This window comes from Fistularia commersonii, chromosome 5 (genome assembly GCF_037954325.1).
Source record: "Fistularia commersonii isolate RoL2024-O1a breed Wild chromosome 5, RoL_Fcom_v1.0, whole genome shotgun sequence".
Lineage (NCBI taxonomy): Eukaryota > Metazoa > Chordata > Actinopteri > Syngnathiformes > Fistulariidae > Fistularia > Fistularia commersonii.
In genome coordinates this window covers 3,419,045-3,435,259 of record NC_141288.1, presented here as the reverse complement: position 1 = coordinate 3,435,259, position 16,215 = coordinate 3,419,045, and the positions used below count along the sequence as shown (strand labels likewise).

Here is a 16,215-nt window from a genome sequence, read left to right as displayed (position 1 = left end):
ATGTTGTCATTTAGCCACTTTTCAGTGAAGACAGGCACACACCAGCTACTCATATTTTGATTCACTATCCTCAGAAGCCTTATATGATCGATTTTATTGTCCAGGGATTGTATGTTTGCCAGATGCATGGATGGTATGGCTGGCCGGGAAGGTTTAGTCACTAGCCTAGTGCAGATAACGCTGCACTTCCCCCTCTTCTGCTTCCTCTTGCACCTCTTGCGGCGCCTCCTTTCCGGATGAGAGGATAAAGCTGATTCCAACGTAGCTGCGGGTTTGTTGGAATAGTCAGAGCTTTTTGATTGTCTCGGTTTGTAAGGAATCCATGGCGTTGTGAGACAGGCTTCTGTAGATGCCTAGCAGATCTTGTAATCTGAATGCGAAAAGCACAAAATACGCAAAGAACTACGATAAATCACCTTACCTGCGGGAGAGCGAGGGGACGCTGCGTGCCTCCATCTTGAAATCAAATTTCAAATTGGATATCCAAGTAAGTCCCCAAGAGTTGTACCTTCGTTCCGATCTAATGATGCCCTATCAACACAGCGACCCTCCTCGACCTAGTTCCTGCAAAATAACTCTCAAACCTACATAACAAGCCATCGTAACTTCGACCATTCACTCCTTGTCCCATTCTACCTCGCCACTATGGTTCTCGCGCGTGCATCGATGAAGCAATAGAAGATATTTAGGCTTAAGTCAGCATTTAATTCAGCAGTCAAAATAAAGCATAAAAAGCTCTGGGCCTGATCTTCTATTCCCTGACAAGCAACAAAGTGTGTCTGTTCACAAAGTCTGACTGGCTATGTTTCCCCGACCCAGTGTTTTTATACTACAAACAATGAAATGTGCAGTTGTAGGTGTATTCTTCTCATTGGTCAGGACAGTTGTTAGGGTCTTCTCCCCAAGATGTAGCTTCCGCCGATTGGCCCGTTGTTATCTGACTCCTTATGTTTTTATTGCCCTTTCGGGCAGGAGCTGCAATTTAAAGTTCTTAATGTTCACAGCACTCACCTCCCCCAACAAAAGACTCAGTCCTTGCCTGTTTGTCTTTGTTTATCAAAAATGGAGTTGTTATCTACTTCTCTAAAATCATGTTCCTTTGGTCGAGGTGCTCCATTGTGTTCAGGTATGACAGTTCCTGATGTGCAGCGCGCTTTTTTTTCTGTACTTCACGTGTTTGTTCTTCTTTACTTCTTTCACTTGGCTGCACGCTTCTGACACTTCTATACCATTGATTCATTAATGTTGAATTCTTTCACAGCTGCTCAATTACCATCATCTACTGTGCGACTGATAGCCTTTAGTTTGAATTCCTCTTCGTGAGCATGTACGTACAGGTATTACAAAAAGGGGCGGAGCTAAGCGCACAATGTACTGTTCTCTGATTGGATAACATTGGATTCCAGTGCTACATGATCCAACGTCTGACATTGCAGCCCACATTCAACCAAGGACCGACTTTAATAAAACGTCCCCTGCATCAGGAGGGAACGGTCCGACGTATCAAGCGAAACGGCTTCATCGTCAAAGTCGCAATGAAACATTTTGAAGGATTTTAAGGATTTTAAATGCGCCTTATAGTGCGGAAAATACGGTACTCATGCTTGGACCTTCATCTAGGTCAGGATGTTCTTCGGGACCAGAGGGTCCTGATTGAGTACTTTTCCTTTTAGAATATTTATCCATGTTGTGTCACTGCTGCTGTCACTACCTGTTGCCATCTAGTGGAAGAGCATTTCATTGTTCTGCCTGTCATGCTGCCCTCACAAATAGACGTACAAGACACATTATTTGCATTGAATACATAATTTTCGGACCAATCGGGTGAAAGTGGGCCTTTTTCCACAGCATACCCGATGATCTCTCACGGTACACTAATGTGCCATGTCTTAATACTCTCAATAAGACTAAAGTGATTTAACTTACCGTATTTTCCGCACTATAAGGCGCGCCTAAAAGCCTTTAATCGTCTCAAAAACCGACAGATGATGATGAGATGAGAACAACTTTATTTATCCCGAAGGAAATTGTTGTGCCAGAGTTTCAAGGAAAAACATAACAATAATAGATAATAGTAGGAAGGAGGGAGAATAAGAAATACAATAAAATATAAATTGTCATGGTTAAGGCGATCAAGTGTTCTAAGGTCTTAAGTACAATGTAAGACAGTGTGCCTTATAACCCGGTGCACCTTATATATGGATCAATATTGAGCTGCGAGAGGACTCGCAACTACAGGAAGCAGCCGCCGACTCCATTTTCTCCTGTAGAAGTAGCGCGGGGTGCGGCCTGGGATACATGACTGCAGGAAGCTTGCATTTTTATTTCCATTTGTGTGTATGTGTGTGTGTGTGTGTGTGTGCGCGCGTCGCCGAAGTAGCAGCGGTAAAAACAGTAAAGGGGAATTCCAGTCCCACACCACTTGTTTGTGTATAAAGACCCCAAAATGGCACCACAGACTTGAACAGTGGGTTGAACAGAGAGCAGCCAGTAGAAGCATCTCTACAGTCACTTTTCCAATGAAGGCAACATGCTAGCTAGCTAGCGACATGAATATCAATGAATTAGAGGCGGTCCTTCTTGGTGCTTTCCTTTTATGAAACACTATGAACTGTGACAAATTGAGTTGGAAAATACATTGTTTTCAACGAAGGGGGTGTAAATACCGGAACTGGTACAAATGGTACTGTATTATGAATGCACTAACTTGTTTTGGGAGTGAATTGAGTTGTGAGAAGGTTGGTTTGTATTCTATTAATAAAGTGTGACTGACTTATCTGACTGTTTTGTTGACATTCCCTTTAGTGGATGCATAACGCAACCCCAGCCACTGTAGCTTCTATTATATGCGCCTTATAATGCAGTGCGCCTTATATATGAAATTATTTTGAAAAAATAGGCCATTCATTGGAGGTACGCCTTATGGTGCGGAAAATTCGGCAATGAAAATTATTGTAATAATGACTAATAACGTGTTGCTAATAATTGAGCATGAATGTAAAGCTGTAAACTATTCATGGGAACTCCCCACTATTCAGGAGACCCTTTGGACCTTTTGTCCATTTGCCTTGAGAAAAAGCTCTTCCCTCAATGTCTCTTGCTAATAGACCCAACAGCGCCACTGATGGGTCATTTTTTAATATTTCTACCAAATTCTGTGTGTGTTTGAAACACTTCCTCCCAGAATTTGTTTAGTTTCAGGCATAACCAAAATATGTGGGTCTGATTGCCAATGTGTGGAGCACAATTTTCCCAGCAAGTACTGGAATGTGTAGTTCCGAACGCAGCCGTTTTCAAGCTACTTTTGGAAGTTTACCGACATTCGCCCCTGACTTGTTGGGCTCTTCTCCCGCTCCCTCCTCCAGCCTGTTCCTCATTATCCCTGCATTGAGACCACGTGCTGCCTTCGTCACGGCGCCGCCGGCTCTCCTCTTATTCAGTCCGCACGGACCCTCGTGTTTGGCCCTGTTTTTCGGCAGTTTCCATGGAACAGCTCCGGATGGCGTGCCACGGTTTAAGATCCCCGTGGAGACAATAAACGTGTGTCTTCCGGATGCTGCTGAGAAATACCTGTCCTCCTCCTCCTCCCTAGAGACCAGGATAACAAATAACAAAAATAATATATTTTATTTAAGGCGCCTTACTTCACACTCTTGGATACCGTGCAGACATACATACACAAAAAATACGGATAAAAAAAAACACAATAAATATAAAAACAATAAAAGTGGCAAAGTGAAGAATCTCGACAACGTCTTGCCCACAGATGGATGGCTGACGTTCTGTTCATTCATCCATTCATCGCCTCCGCCGCCTCTCGGCCCGGGCGGCGAGGGCGCCATGGGGGCGGAGCCAATCTCAAAAAGGGAGCGAGGGTTGGCTGTCAATCACAGGATCACCTGTCAATCACAACAACCCATGCATTCATCCTCTCATTCACATGAATGGATCATTTTTGAATCTTGGATGAACCTTTTGGACTGAAGACACACGTATAAGCGCGTGTGTGTGTGTGTGTGTGTGTGTGTGTGTGTGTAACTCAATAAACACAACGTTATCCTGATGTCGATCACAATCTTGGATCCCAAAGACGTCCACGATGGATTTTTTTTTTTTTTTTTATCATCTCGGGGAACATTGAGGGAACATCCGGAGAACATCCACCTGAGCGGCCGGTCAGTTGGACAGACGGACATCTGTGTGTGTGTGTGTGTGTGTGTGTGTGTGTGTGTGTGTGTGTGTGTGTGAGGGGGGCGCCTGTCTCATGTTCCATGTAAGTGGACTTGAGCGCTGCCGGTGGGAGACTATTTTTAGTGGCCTATTAATCCCACCGAGATTTGATCTCCGTCCCACTCTGGCGCACAAAGTGAGTGGGAGGAGGATTCATGATGGGTCTCACCTCCATTCCATGTCTTTCACCCAGCTCTTCCTGTTATTTCTAAAAGGTTAAAAAATGACAGATGGGGACACACACGAACACACAAGGTGGACATTGATCTGATTAGTTGAGTCCTCTGATGTCTACCATGTCCACTAATGGGGAATGAGGAGGAGGATGGAAGGAACAGGGAAATGGATGAAGCCCATAATGAAGACAAATGCTACATGCACAATGCTACATGCACAAACACACACACACACACACACTAAAATGGAATGAAGGCATCTTGGCAAAAGAGCAACATGGAGGATGGCAACCTTGAAGATGACGAAGATTGGAACAAAATGGAAGGAAACTACACTGCTCAAAAAAATAAAGGGAACACTTAAAAAACACATCCTAGATCTAAATGAATGAAGTATTCTTATGAAATACTTTGCTCTTTACACAGTTGAATGTGCTGACAAGAAAATCACACAAAAATGATCAATGGAAATCAATTGTATCAACCCATGGAGGTCTGGATTAGGAATCACACTCAAAATTAAAGTGTAAAAACAAACTCCAGGCTGATCCAACTTTGATGTAATGTCCTTAAAACAAGTCAAAATGAATCTGTGTTGCTTCCTGAGTGGACACTATGATTTCACACAAGTGTGATTGACTTGGAGTTACATTGTGTTGTTCAAGTGTTCCCTTTATTTTTCTGAGCAGTATAGTTGTGAGATCAAGCTACAATGCTAGGAAGCAAGAAGTCCGCGCTCGAGGGTATTTGCGTTGAACCTGGGTCGCACAAAATCCCTGGTTGGGGACCTCCGTGTTTTTCCCGTGTCTGCGTGGGGTTCCTCCGGGTTCTCCGGGTTCCTCCCGCGGTCCAAACACCCGCAGAAGGGTTCATAGGCGACCCTACATTGTCGAAAGGGTGAATTGTTGTACGTCTCCATCTGGTGCCGGTCCAGGGTGAACCCGCCCTTCGCCCGGTCCCTCGTGACCCGACAGTAAAACCAGAATATTAACATTCTCTGTTCCTATTCAATAAAGTTCCACTTCCTGAAGCTCAACTTGTGTTGCTGTGACTGGCATCCTGATTGGACCCCCGTCGAATGAGTGTCACACCGCCCCCCCAAACAGGAAGTTGGCCTCTGCCAGCAGCAATAAAGGACCCGGTCCACGGCAGGAAACCCCCTCCCTGGACCTGCACGAAACAAGGAGACGGTGTGCGTGTTTTCGCACGAATGTAAATATTTCTAGAATGAGAAATTACATATTTTTAAACACAGAAAACCCGAAGCCCAGACCCCGCAGCGGGCTCGACAGAGGCCAAACATGGCCGACAGGCCGGGTGCGACCACAACGCATCGTGGCCACTTCCTCTGTCAGCGATCCGCAGGATTAAAAGGAAGAAGTAAAAAAATGTCCGTCGTCGATCGTCAGGGACAGCCTGTTTTTTTCGATCGTCTCCTTCCTGCGGTCACCGATGTCGTATTGCATCGTGACCTTTGACCTGGCTTCCTGGATGGCAATCACGCTGCTGTTGATGACGTGTCTGGACTCTTCAAGACAACATCATCTCTCGAAGATTAGCTCGTGACTGCTGAAGGAGAGGATTCAGAAAGGAAGAGGAGGCTCCCCGCAAGGGGAAAACAGGCTTCTAGAGGAAATTCAAGAGTGTAATAATGATATCACCTGGCCTTGGTCACCATGACAACGAAAGTTTTGAGACGCGCGGCACATCGAAACAAACAACGTTGAGCCCACTCCGATAATTCCATCTGACATCCACTTGTTTGTCACGTTCACATGTCAGCTAGCTTGACAACGCTAGTAATGTTTGCTAACACAGGTAGTGTACTCGGAGGCATGTTATGGTCTTTTGTTTGGAAATGTCAAGACAGAACGAACCATTAACTATTTATTTAACAGCAATCATCACAAATATGGATTGATCCCTTTGATTTGGGTCAGAGGTCAGGGGTCGGGGTCAGGTCACCGAGGGCTTGGGTTGGTATTTCACTCTGTTGTACTTGTCCACTGTAGTTTCGACAGGATGGGTCCTCCAGCACTTTTCAAGACCCAACACCAAAGATAGAATGATGGCCGTCACCTGCAACACACACACACACACACACACACACACACACACACACACACACACACACACACACAGATGCGCGCTAGCTCCAGATTCTGCCAGATTCACTTCTGGAAAAGTGAGTACTTGAATACAACTTGGGTGCTGTTGATATCCAGTTTGGTAATGAAACACCCTTTTGCACTTTTAGACGAAACATGATGTCATTAAATCAAGCGAGAAAATCTTTTTGAGAGTTTTCCCGCAAACCCAGAAATTTCCTTCCCCACCTGAGAATGTCAAGAAAATCCAACAAAAAGCTGTAATTATTCTGGATTTTCTGGAACCATCTTTAGAATCGAATCTCCAAACAAGAGAAAGTCTCATCTAGAACTCCTTGAACCCAATTTTAAGAACAAAATAAATAGTGTGACCTACATGTCACAAAGTAAAGCCCTTTTGGAGGGAAAAAATTCTAGAAAATCTGTTCTGATCTCGTTTAAACCAGAAAATCAGGTCAATTAAGTCAGTCGGGTTAAATAATCTGGAGTTTCTATAAAAAACAACCCACTAAACTCAAAAAAAGCAAAAAAGTAGAAAATTTCTCTTGAAATTCAGCAGAAGCAGAGAACAGGTGGAAAAAAAATCCAGACAAAAATGAAAAAAAATTGCAATAATCTACGGTTTTATAGATCAAATTGAAAATAAACACGGAGCGAGAAAAATACATCCTCCAGATAAAAGCGAGGCTCCTCTGGGTTTTCAAATACTTCCACTACTCTTCCTCCTCCTCTAACCTCCCTGGACGTACAGTGATGGTGGCCACGGCGGAGATGATTCCTATCCGGAGCTTGATGGGGAAACTCAAGTAGCTCTTCAGGATGGAGCCGCAGGGCTGCAGCACACAGAGGTCAGAGGTCAGAGGTCAGGGGTTCTGGTCCAGAGGACAGCATGGACGGGGAGGAGGGCGGAGGGTGTTTCATCGCTTTCAGAGATTTCCCCGTTCTTTGTGTTCCTGTCAATCCAGGTGGTCTCGCCCTCGCCTACGCCATAAAATGAAACAAAAGCTTTTCGAGAGAACCGGCGACGATTTACCTCGGGGTGAACCCACGTTCCCTCTGGAAGCTGCACGGTCGCGGGGGAAAGGTCCTGATCCAGCAGCACGCAGGGCCCCGCCCAGCTGGAGTTCCCTGCTCGAGCACTGGGTGGCAGTCAGAGACGGTGAGGGTTGAGAAACCTCTCCATAACTTACATCAAGAAACATGCAGCCATTCCAGCAGCTCCAGATCGGTCCCATCACCAGACTCCAGAATGGTACTCAAACTTTTTGTTTTTTCTTCTACAAACATCAAACCAGATCAGAACATTTTTTAGCTTCAAGTACAACAGTAATACAAAAAAAAGGATGTTATCCAGAATCCACGGCACTTTTCAAACTCCAGAGATCCTGTAGACCCCTGATAATTCTAGAAATACAGAGGGTCAAGACTGACTATCTAAACTCTGGAATATTAAGAAAATAATTTGGAACTATTTACAGAAAAGTTCTGATCTAGAAAGATTGGAGAACTACAGAAAAAGTTCCTGAAACTCTAAATCTAGATGTTATCCAGAACTCACAGCACTTTTCAAATACCAGAGATCCTCTGGAACCCTGATAATTTTAGGAATACGGCGGGTCAAGACTGACTATCTAAACTCTGGAATATTAAAAAAATATTTGGAATGATTTACAGAAAAGTTCTGATCTGGAATTATTGGAGAACTACAGACATTGTTCCAGAAACTCTAAATTTAGACGTTATCCAGAACCCATGGTACTTTTCAAACTCCAGTGCTCCTCCGGAAGTCGGATGAGTCTAGAAATACATGCCAGTTGTAAATGGAAGAGTTTCACCAATTTACACTCTGTAATATGAAAAAAGTATCAGAATCATTTACAGGAATTCTGAAAAAATAAAAAATAAAATTCATCATTTGAATTAATCACTTCAAAAAAGCATATTTTAATGATATTTTAAAAATTCATTGTCAAAACAAACCTCAGTTTGAATTTCAAAACATTAGGAATAAAAAAACTACAATTGTGCCAAAGAGGTTAAAGGGAGTCTTTCTGGAATTTTTCAGTATTCAAGTGAGTTTTAAATGTCCCTTTGGAAAAAGTTATGAAACTTGGAATTTCAAATTGATAGATTTTCTGAATCTAAGTCAGAATTCAGATAGATCTTCTTTTTTTTTTTTTTTTTCTCAAAACTTGTATCCCCACAAAACCCTCAGCAACAGGATTATCTGACCTGGGTGGCGGCTCTTGATTGGACGGCGGTGATGGTGGCGTGCAGAGGCAGGAAGCGGGAAGTTGATTCTCCCAGTCGCTGAAACTCCTCAGACCACAGCAGGAGTCCTGGAGGAGCGGATGGAAGCCGATGCAGTTCCCATGAAGGCCAGTAGATGACGGTGTTGCCTGTTCTGTGTTACTACAATTCAAGAAGTTTCCTGCACGGATGACCCCAATGCATCACATGACCTGAGGAGGAAGTGGCTGTAGGGGCGGGGCTTAAACTGGACAGGTGACCTATCAGTCACAGAGTCACCTGTGAACCAACCACTCATTCACGCTTGCAATTTAGAGACGTCAATGAACCCACGGACTGGTGTGAGGAAGGAGAACGTTCAGGGAGAGAAATGGGAAGCTTCTGGCCCGAAAGGAACAGTGCAGGAACCTCTGCAGGAACGTCTGGACCTCCATGACGGTTCCGTCTGGTTCCGTGTGGTTCCACGCCTACAAACGTTTTCAAACTTTCCGTCTTCTCTTACCGAGTGCTGCAGCTTGTTGAGTTCTTCCTGGATGTAGGGTTCCAGCCGGTGGAGCGGCGTCACGTTGAAGAACACGTCGTCCACGGCGTGGTCCATCTGCATGGTGAGCACACAGACGCTCAGTTCCCTTTGTTTGCTAGATTCCAGCTAGGACTATTAGCATCTCTTAGCTAACGGCTAGACTTATAGTGGTTCATGTCCGTATCTTGTTACTTTATCTCAGATTTTATAACCTCAGACTTCACATTTGATGGACATTGAAAACCGGATTTAACGCTGAAGGTGCAGCAGCCTCCGTCACCTCTGCTTGGACTCGGAGCAGCGGCGAGGACACGATCATCAGACCCACGAACTCCACCGACACCAGGGCGGCGAACTGCAAACGACCACAGGTTAGAGATTTGAGGAAAATTACATTTCAGGTGCATATAAGCTCAGGATACCCAACGGGAACCGCCAAATTTGACCGAACTGACCTGGAACTGGGACCAAAAAACATTGTATTTCCTTTTATTTGTTTAAGCAACTGGATACAGAAAGACAGACATGGATGTCAGTGTCCCTGGAGGTCAAACGCCAGAACTACAAATATGGCGGCGCCCCTTGGAGCCCACGGGTTCACAACGTGAAACCCCAGGTTGACCGTTTTGGTCCGATAACTTCCTGAAAGTGCTGAAAGACTAGATTGTCTCTCGAGCGTTGTTTACATCATGTGACCACTACTAGAATGAAGCTCCGCCCCCAACTCTGTTTCCAGAGTGTTTTGTTGACGTAGCTGCTAACATGGCCCTGCTAGCGAAGATACCAATCTGTGGAAGTCATTATAATGTTATGGAGGCACGACCATATGTGTGTGTGTGTGTGTGTGTGTGTGTGTGTGTGTGAATGTTCACGTCCAACCATTATTCCATGAACCGCTGTGAGTTTAACTGCATATGAGGACATTTTTGGAGTAATTTATGTTACTTCCTGTTGTTTCTTTTTAAGCCCCACTGTGGTATTTGAAAAATCTTCTTAATCACCCCCAAACGTCCCCAGTGGTTCAGGCCATTACTTTGGTCCGAACCACTTCAGCAGCCTTACAAGGGGTGGAGGGCACGGCGTCAGTGTCTCCACATGGACCTTAAACCAGTAGACTTACCGAAGTTTAAATTCTTTAGCACTTATTGTGCTAAACCTTTGTGTGCAAGGTTTAAAGACACACACATGTAGGTCAGTGCGTGTGCGTGTCATCCAATGTTACACACGCACACACACGTGTGTGTGTGTGTGTGTGTAAAGATTCATGTCCAGCCCACCTTCCGTGGACATCTGAAATAGAACAGACCGTTGGCGGATGTTTTGGGTCTTTTATCGTTTTTGTCCCGGAGGAAGTAAAAGCCACTGAGTCAAACGTGCCTCGCCGTGTTTACAGCGGCGGCAAGCAGCCGCTTCCTGCTGTGACCTCATCAGGTTGAAAATGGAAAAAAAAAGCTTAAAAATAAAGGGCCAGGATGATAAAACCCTCAAGGGTCTTTTTTTGCTAGATACATCCAATCAGATCAGAAAATGTCTTAGTTTCAAGAACTGCAGAAATCCTTAAAAAAAAAAAGGAATTCTGAGTCGGGATGTTATCCAGAACCCACAACATTTTTCAAACTCCAGAGCTGATGATTCTAGAAATCAAGGGGGGGAAAGGTCCTGATCCAGCAGCACGCAGGACCCCGTCCATTTGGAGAAGAAACCCCTCTAGAACTTCCATCAACGAACATGTAGCCATTCCAGAACCTCCAGATTAGTTCCATCAGGCTCCAAAAAAAAAAAAGAAAAAAAATCACCAGAATCCAGAATGGCCAGAATGGAGGAAACTTTTTTTTTCTTTTAGAAATATCTAACCAGATCAGAAAAAATCTTATTTCAAGAACTACAGTAATACAAAAAAAGGATGATATCCAGACCCCACGGCATTTTTCAAACTCCAGAGCTCCTCTGGAACACTGATGATTCTAGAAATACAACGGATCAGGACTGACAATCTACTGTAAACTCTGGTATATTGAAAAAAAAAGTCTCTGAACATTTTACAGGGATTCAGAATTCAAGATTTCAGAGTTCAATCAATCAGATGCAATTTCATTTCAATAAATTTCAAAAAACTTCATGATGTCATTACATTTTGAAAATTGGTCTTCAAAACAAAACCTGATTTGAAAAAAAAAAATGTTGTAGTTCCAAACCTCAAAAGAGAATTCCCAAAAATAGCATTGGTTTTATCAGTCACTTTGGAAAAAGTTTTGATACTTGGAATTTAAAGTTTAAAGATTTTCAAAGAGAGAATCAAGAAAAATCTCTTTTTTTTTCCCTAAGAAACTTGTACAGCAAATCTAGAAGATCGTAGCTCTCCCGCAAATCCTCAGAGATGGCACTGTTTTTGTTTATCTATCAAGAATGAATGATAACAATTCAACAATTTCCTTTGGGATTAATAAAGTTGTTCTCATCTCTCATTTCTCATCTCATAAACCAATGACGGGTTTTCGGCGTTTCGGAGCCTCACCAGCAGCAGCAGGGGCTTCAGGTCCAGAGAGGCGGCCGAGACTCCCAGAACCGCCAGGACGGCGGTGATTGGACCGAACACCTGCAGAAGCAGGAGGCCGTCACTGCTGGACAGCTGCTCAAACAGCTGGGGGGGCAAACACAGAACTGGACTTTAGAACCCGACGGGAGTTAGACGCACGAAAGATCGCGTGGAGTTTATCAACGATGAAATAGACGTCCTCCGGTTGGTTCTCCTCCGCCTTGGAATCAGGTTTTGCAGGTGTTCGTATGCTAGCGCTCTAAGGAGCATCTCCATAGGCTAATATCCTTACATGCTATGTTTGTGCTACATGCTATGTTTTGTTTACTCTGACTGAAGATTCGCTTTTTTCAAAATGACGACCGATAACATCAATGCTACCACCTCCCTTAAAAGCTTCTACTTGTGACACATGAGGTGGCAGAGAACTCCCTGCGCCGTGTCCTCATACGAGGACACGGGGGCGGGAAAATGAAAATTCTCAAGTTTCTTTTTACTTCACAGTTCTGGAATTGTCACTAAACCAAACGTCCCCAAACGAGGACCTTCCAGCCTCCAGGGATACCGGCAGGCACACAGAGAACTCTTTATATATCCAGACTGTGGCCAGAGTCAACATGCCATGTCCTTATATGAGGACTCCGGGAGGCTAAAAATAGCCGGTGACATATTTACTCAGAACACACCTCAGCTACAGGAACGTTGCCATCCATGGAGGAGAACCCGACGCCGATCATCACCACCCCGGACACCTGGGGGACGGAGTGGGAGGAGTCAGAGGAGCGTGGAAACATTTGCCGCCGGTCCAATCCGCACCGACGAGAACCGTTTCAAAACAAACAGAGAAAATTCAGGATTTCGCCTGCAACTGCCATTCGGGACGTTACTGCGGGGATAGTAAACAATAAAAATAACACGAGGGTCGTCAGGGCTTCGTTAAGGCCCGGCTCGTTACGAGGAAACGAGTGGAACATTCCAGAGGCGGCCCCCGTCCCGGGGAGCCGGTTGACTGATCCGGAGCTCAGAAGACGCTGCCGTGTCCGACGGGGGACCCGGTACCTGAACGTCACGCTTTAAATGGCCCAAAAATATCACTCCAGGTTGCACTCACTTCTGGCTAACAAATTTAATTATTTAACATTTTTAATAAAATGTATTAGTTTAAATGAATGAACAAAAAAAAATAATTAATGCATAAATATAAAATTATTGTATAGAACATTCCAGGACTTATTTTCTCCGCTGCATGCTGATTTTTGATTTAGGATTTTTTAGTTAAAAAAATATATTTAAGCAAATTAACAAAAAACAAATCATTTCAAATAAACAAATATTTAGATATTTAACAGAAATTTCCACAATTTTTAATTTTTTCCCTTTGCGGGATTTAAGATTTAATGTTAGTATAGAAACTGATCAAATTTGAATAACCAAAAAACAACCATTTTACATGAACACAAATATTCAGCTATTTAACAAAACTTTCTGTAAGTTTTTTCTCCACTCCATGCTGCTTTTTGCAGAATTTAGGATTGTAAGTTAGGCTGAAAAATATTTGAGTATGAATGAATAAACAAAAACAAAATCATTTTATAAATAAATACTCCAACAATTATTCAAACATATTTAAACAAACATTGCAATATTTAAAGGAAGTTCATTAAACTTTTTTCTCAGCTCTGTGCTGCTTTTCGCACGATTAAGGATTTTAAATCACAATTAAATCCCAGATCCGATTCATCGAATCATCTGAAACTCAATCTGGATTTAAAAACAGACTTTATAAACATCTGAGAAAAAAAAAAAAAAAGATGAATTTGATACCAGCTTTAAATACCGGCTTGGAAAATGATATCAAATGCTAAAACTTAAAAGTCAAAGAAAAGAAGGGGAACTTGGACGTCTCTCCTCCCCTTCCTCCTCCTCCCGTCTGACTCCGAACCGCCGTCACAACAAACAATCATGGTTAGCGGTGGTTAGCGGTTAGCAGTTAGCAGGTAGCGGTCACCGTCTTACCAGCAGCAGCACGGTGACGCAGATGTCCAGTCCTCGCACATAACTCTTGCAGGAAGCCATGACGGACGCAGACCGAGTCCAGCTGAGACACACAGAGGACCAAGGCACAGTGTGTGTGTGAGTGTGTGTGTGTGAGTGTGAGTGTGTGATGATGGATGTTGTTTTAAGCGGCGGCTGCTGAATGAAAGAACATGACCAAGTTTGGAAGATCAGCAGGAGCCGAGAGGAGAGCAGAGGAGAGGAGAGGAGAGAAAAGAGGAGAGGAGGACCAAGGAGGGAGAGCAGAAGAAGAGGAGATGCCGAGGGGATCGAGGAAAGGAAATAAGGAGAGATGGAGGAGGGAAGAGAAGGAGAGGCGAGGAGGACGTGGGACATGAGAAGAGGAAAGGGGGAAAGGAGATGAGGGACAGAAGGAGACAAGGAAATAAGGAAGGATGACGTGACTAAGCAAAGGAAACCAAAGAGGGGAAAAGGAAGGAAGGAAGGAGGCGGCGGCGGCGCCGCCGACGACATCTGCTTCGCGTCTCCTCCACGCCAAGGAGTTCACACCTTGGCATCGCACAGAAGATTTGGGATGGAAGTTGAATCCACAGCGAGAAGCTACCGGGAAACTATAGACAGCGGGAAAAACTACAAACCAACAGAAAAGTGCAATCCGCTGGAAACTACAAACCGCCAGAAAACTACAACTCCTCGGAAACTACAAACTGCCCGAAAAACCACAAGTCGCTAGAAAAACTACAACCCATCGAAAACTGCCAACCGCCACAAAACTGCAAACCATCAAAACCATCAAAACTGCTAACCAAACTTAAAAAAAAACACCCGAAAACTACAAATCACTACAATACTACAAATCATCAGAAAACAAAAAAATCACCAGAGAACTATAAACTACCAGAAAACTACAAATCACTACAATAATACAAGCCATCAGAAAACAAAAAAAACACCAGAAAACTACCAACCACCCGAAAACTACAAATCACTACAATACTACAAATTATCAGAAAACAAAAAAAAATCACCAGAGAACTATAAACTACCAGAAAACTACAAAGCATCAGAAAACTACAAACCGCCTGGAAACTACAAATCACCAGAAAATTTCAAATCAACAGAAAACTACAACCTCAAGAAAACTACAAACCATCAGAAAACTTGAAAAATCACCAGAAAACTACAAACCACCGGAAAACTTGAAAAATCAACAGAAAACTACAAACCACTGGAAAACTAAGAAAATCACCAGAAAACTACAAACCACCGGAAAACTTAAAAAAACAGCAGAAAACTACAAACCACCAGAAAACTACAATCAATGGAAAACTACAAATAACAGACACCTACAAACCACGCAACTTATGTACAACACAACAGAAAAACTAACTAGCCTAATTCAACAGACCAAAAACAGGAAAAAGAGAGAAAAACATTGTAAGAGAAATCTGATAAAAGAGAAAGCCGAATTATTTCCTACGTGATATTTAGAGTCGGGAGGAGGCGAGCAGATAAAGCCCCGGAATCCAGGAGTCATTAAGTGGCGCCGCGGCAACACGGGACCCAGAATAACCAGCTGACTGTATGTGTGTGTGTGTGTGTGTGTGTGTGTGTGTGTGTGTGTGTGTGTGTGAGAGAGAGAGAGAGAGAGGGAGAGAGGGAGAGATAGATATAAACACTCGGCATATGAAGCTGTTGCAGGACCTGAGTCTTCATCACACCGTCAGTCGGCAGGAACAAACAGCAGCAGCGTCGCCGTCCTACCCGAGCAATTCCAGCTCCGGCCACTAGGGGGCGACAGCGAGCACACCTGGCCTTGATTTTTGTTCACTCGTAAATCAAACCTCAGAAAGGAAGGAAAGAAGAGCCGGCGAGAGCGGCTGGAGCTGGAAGGAGGCGTTGCCGTGGTGACGGGTTCCTGTTTATTTATTATTTTTGAAAGCAGGTGGAATGGGCCCGCTTTGAGCCAAATCAACGTAAAAAAAAAAAAAAATGACAACAAAATGGCTGGACGGAAAGATGCGAGGGGCAAATCCATTCATTCATTCATTCACCACTTAAATATCAACCGCCGATTTCACGCCATTTATACTCAACTCTTGTATCTTAGCCTAGCACTATGGGATGGTTACATCCCCTGGTCCTCAAACGAGGACGTTTGAATTATATTTGATTTTAAAATCAGACACAGAAATCAAAACAACATGTAGTGTCTTCACGTGGGAACTCTGGGTGTAAGCAGCTTTACTGCTGCCTGGCTTAAACTGTCGTAAAAAAAATATACAGAAAAAGATGAATGTAATAACTGTGATTACAGAAACTGCAGTGTTTTAAAAAAGGGAGAGAAAGAAATTAAGGTGGAGGAAAGTTGGAAGT

General features: G+C 43.7%; 2 protein-coding genes across 3 annotated transcripts in view; both read right to left on the bottom strand.

The window, feature by feature from the left end:
* The window catches only part of lsm8 (LSM8 homolog, U6 small nuclear RNA associated), a 216,426-nt gene that overhangs the window by 87,385 nt on the left and 112,826 nt on the right, over window positions 1-16,215 (bottom strand). The window lies entirely within an intron of this gene.
* On the bottom strand, window positions 6,284-15,426 carry LOC147233871 (uncharacterized). 2 transcript variants are annotated; one of them, XM_086146489.1, is made up of 10 exons: window positions 15,320-15,426; window positions 13,840-13,921; window positions 12,510-12,575; window positions 11,803-11,928; window positions 9,568-9,642; window positions 9,267-9,362; window positions 8,747-8,853; window positions 7,548-7,653; window positions 7,264-7,347; window positions 6,284-6,485 (listed from the first exon to the last, which is right to left on the bottom strand). In XM_086146489.1, exons 2-10 carry the CDS (start codon window positions 13,897-13,899, stop codon window positions 6,363-6,365), a joined length of 843 nt encoding a protein of 280 aa, XP_086002615.1. In that variant the 5' UTR covers window positions 13,900-13,921; window positions 15,320-15,426; the 3' UTR covers window positions 6,284-6,362. The 2 variants fall into 2 exon arrangements, with proteins under 2 accessions (XP_086002615.1, XP_086002614.1); XM_086146488.1 differs by lacking the exon at window positions 15,320-15,426 and having other exon boundaries at window positions 13,840-14,480.

Coding starts and splice junctions, on each gene's coding strand:
- LOC147233871 (XM_086146488.1), bottom strand. CDS start 14,352: ATGTCGTCGGCGGCGCCGCCGCCGCCTCCTTCCTTCCTTCCTTTTCCC. Junction 7,654..8,746: donor AATCAAGAGCCGCCACCCAG/GTCAGATAATCC, acceptor ACTGCCACCCAG/TGCTCGAGCAGGGAACTCCA. Junction 6,486..7,263: donor CCGCCGTGGCCACCATCACT/GTACGTCCAGGG, acceptor TGTGTGTTGCAG/GTGACGGCCATCATTCTATC.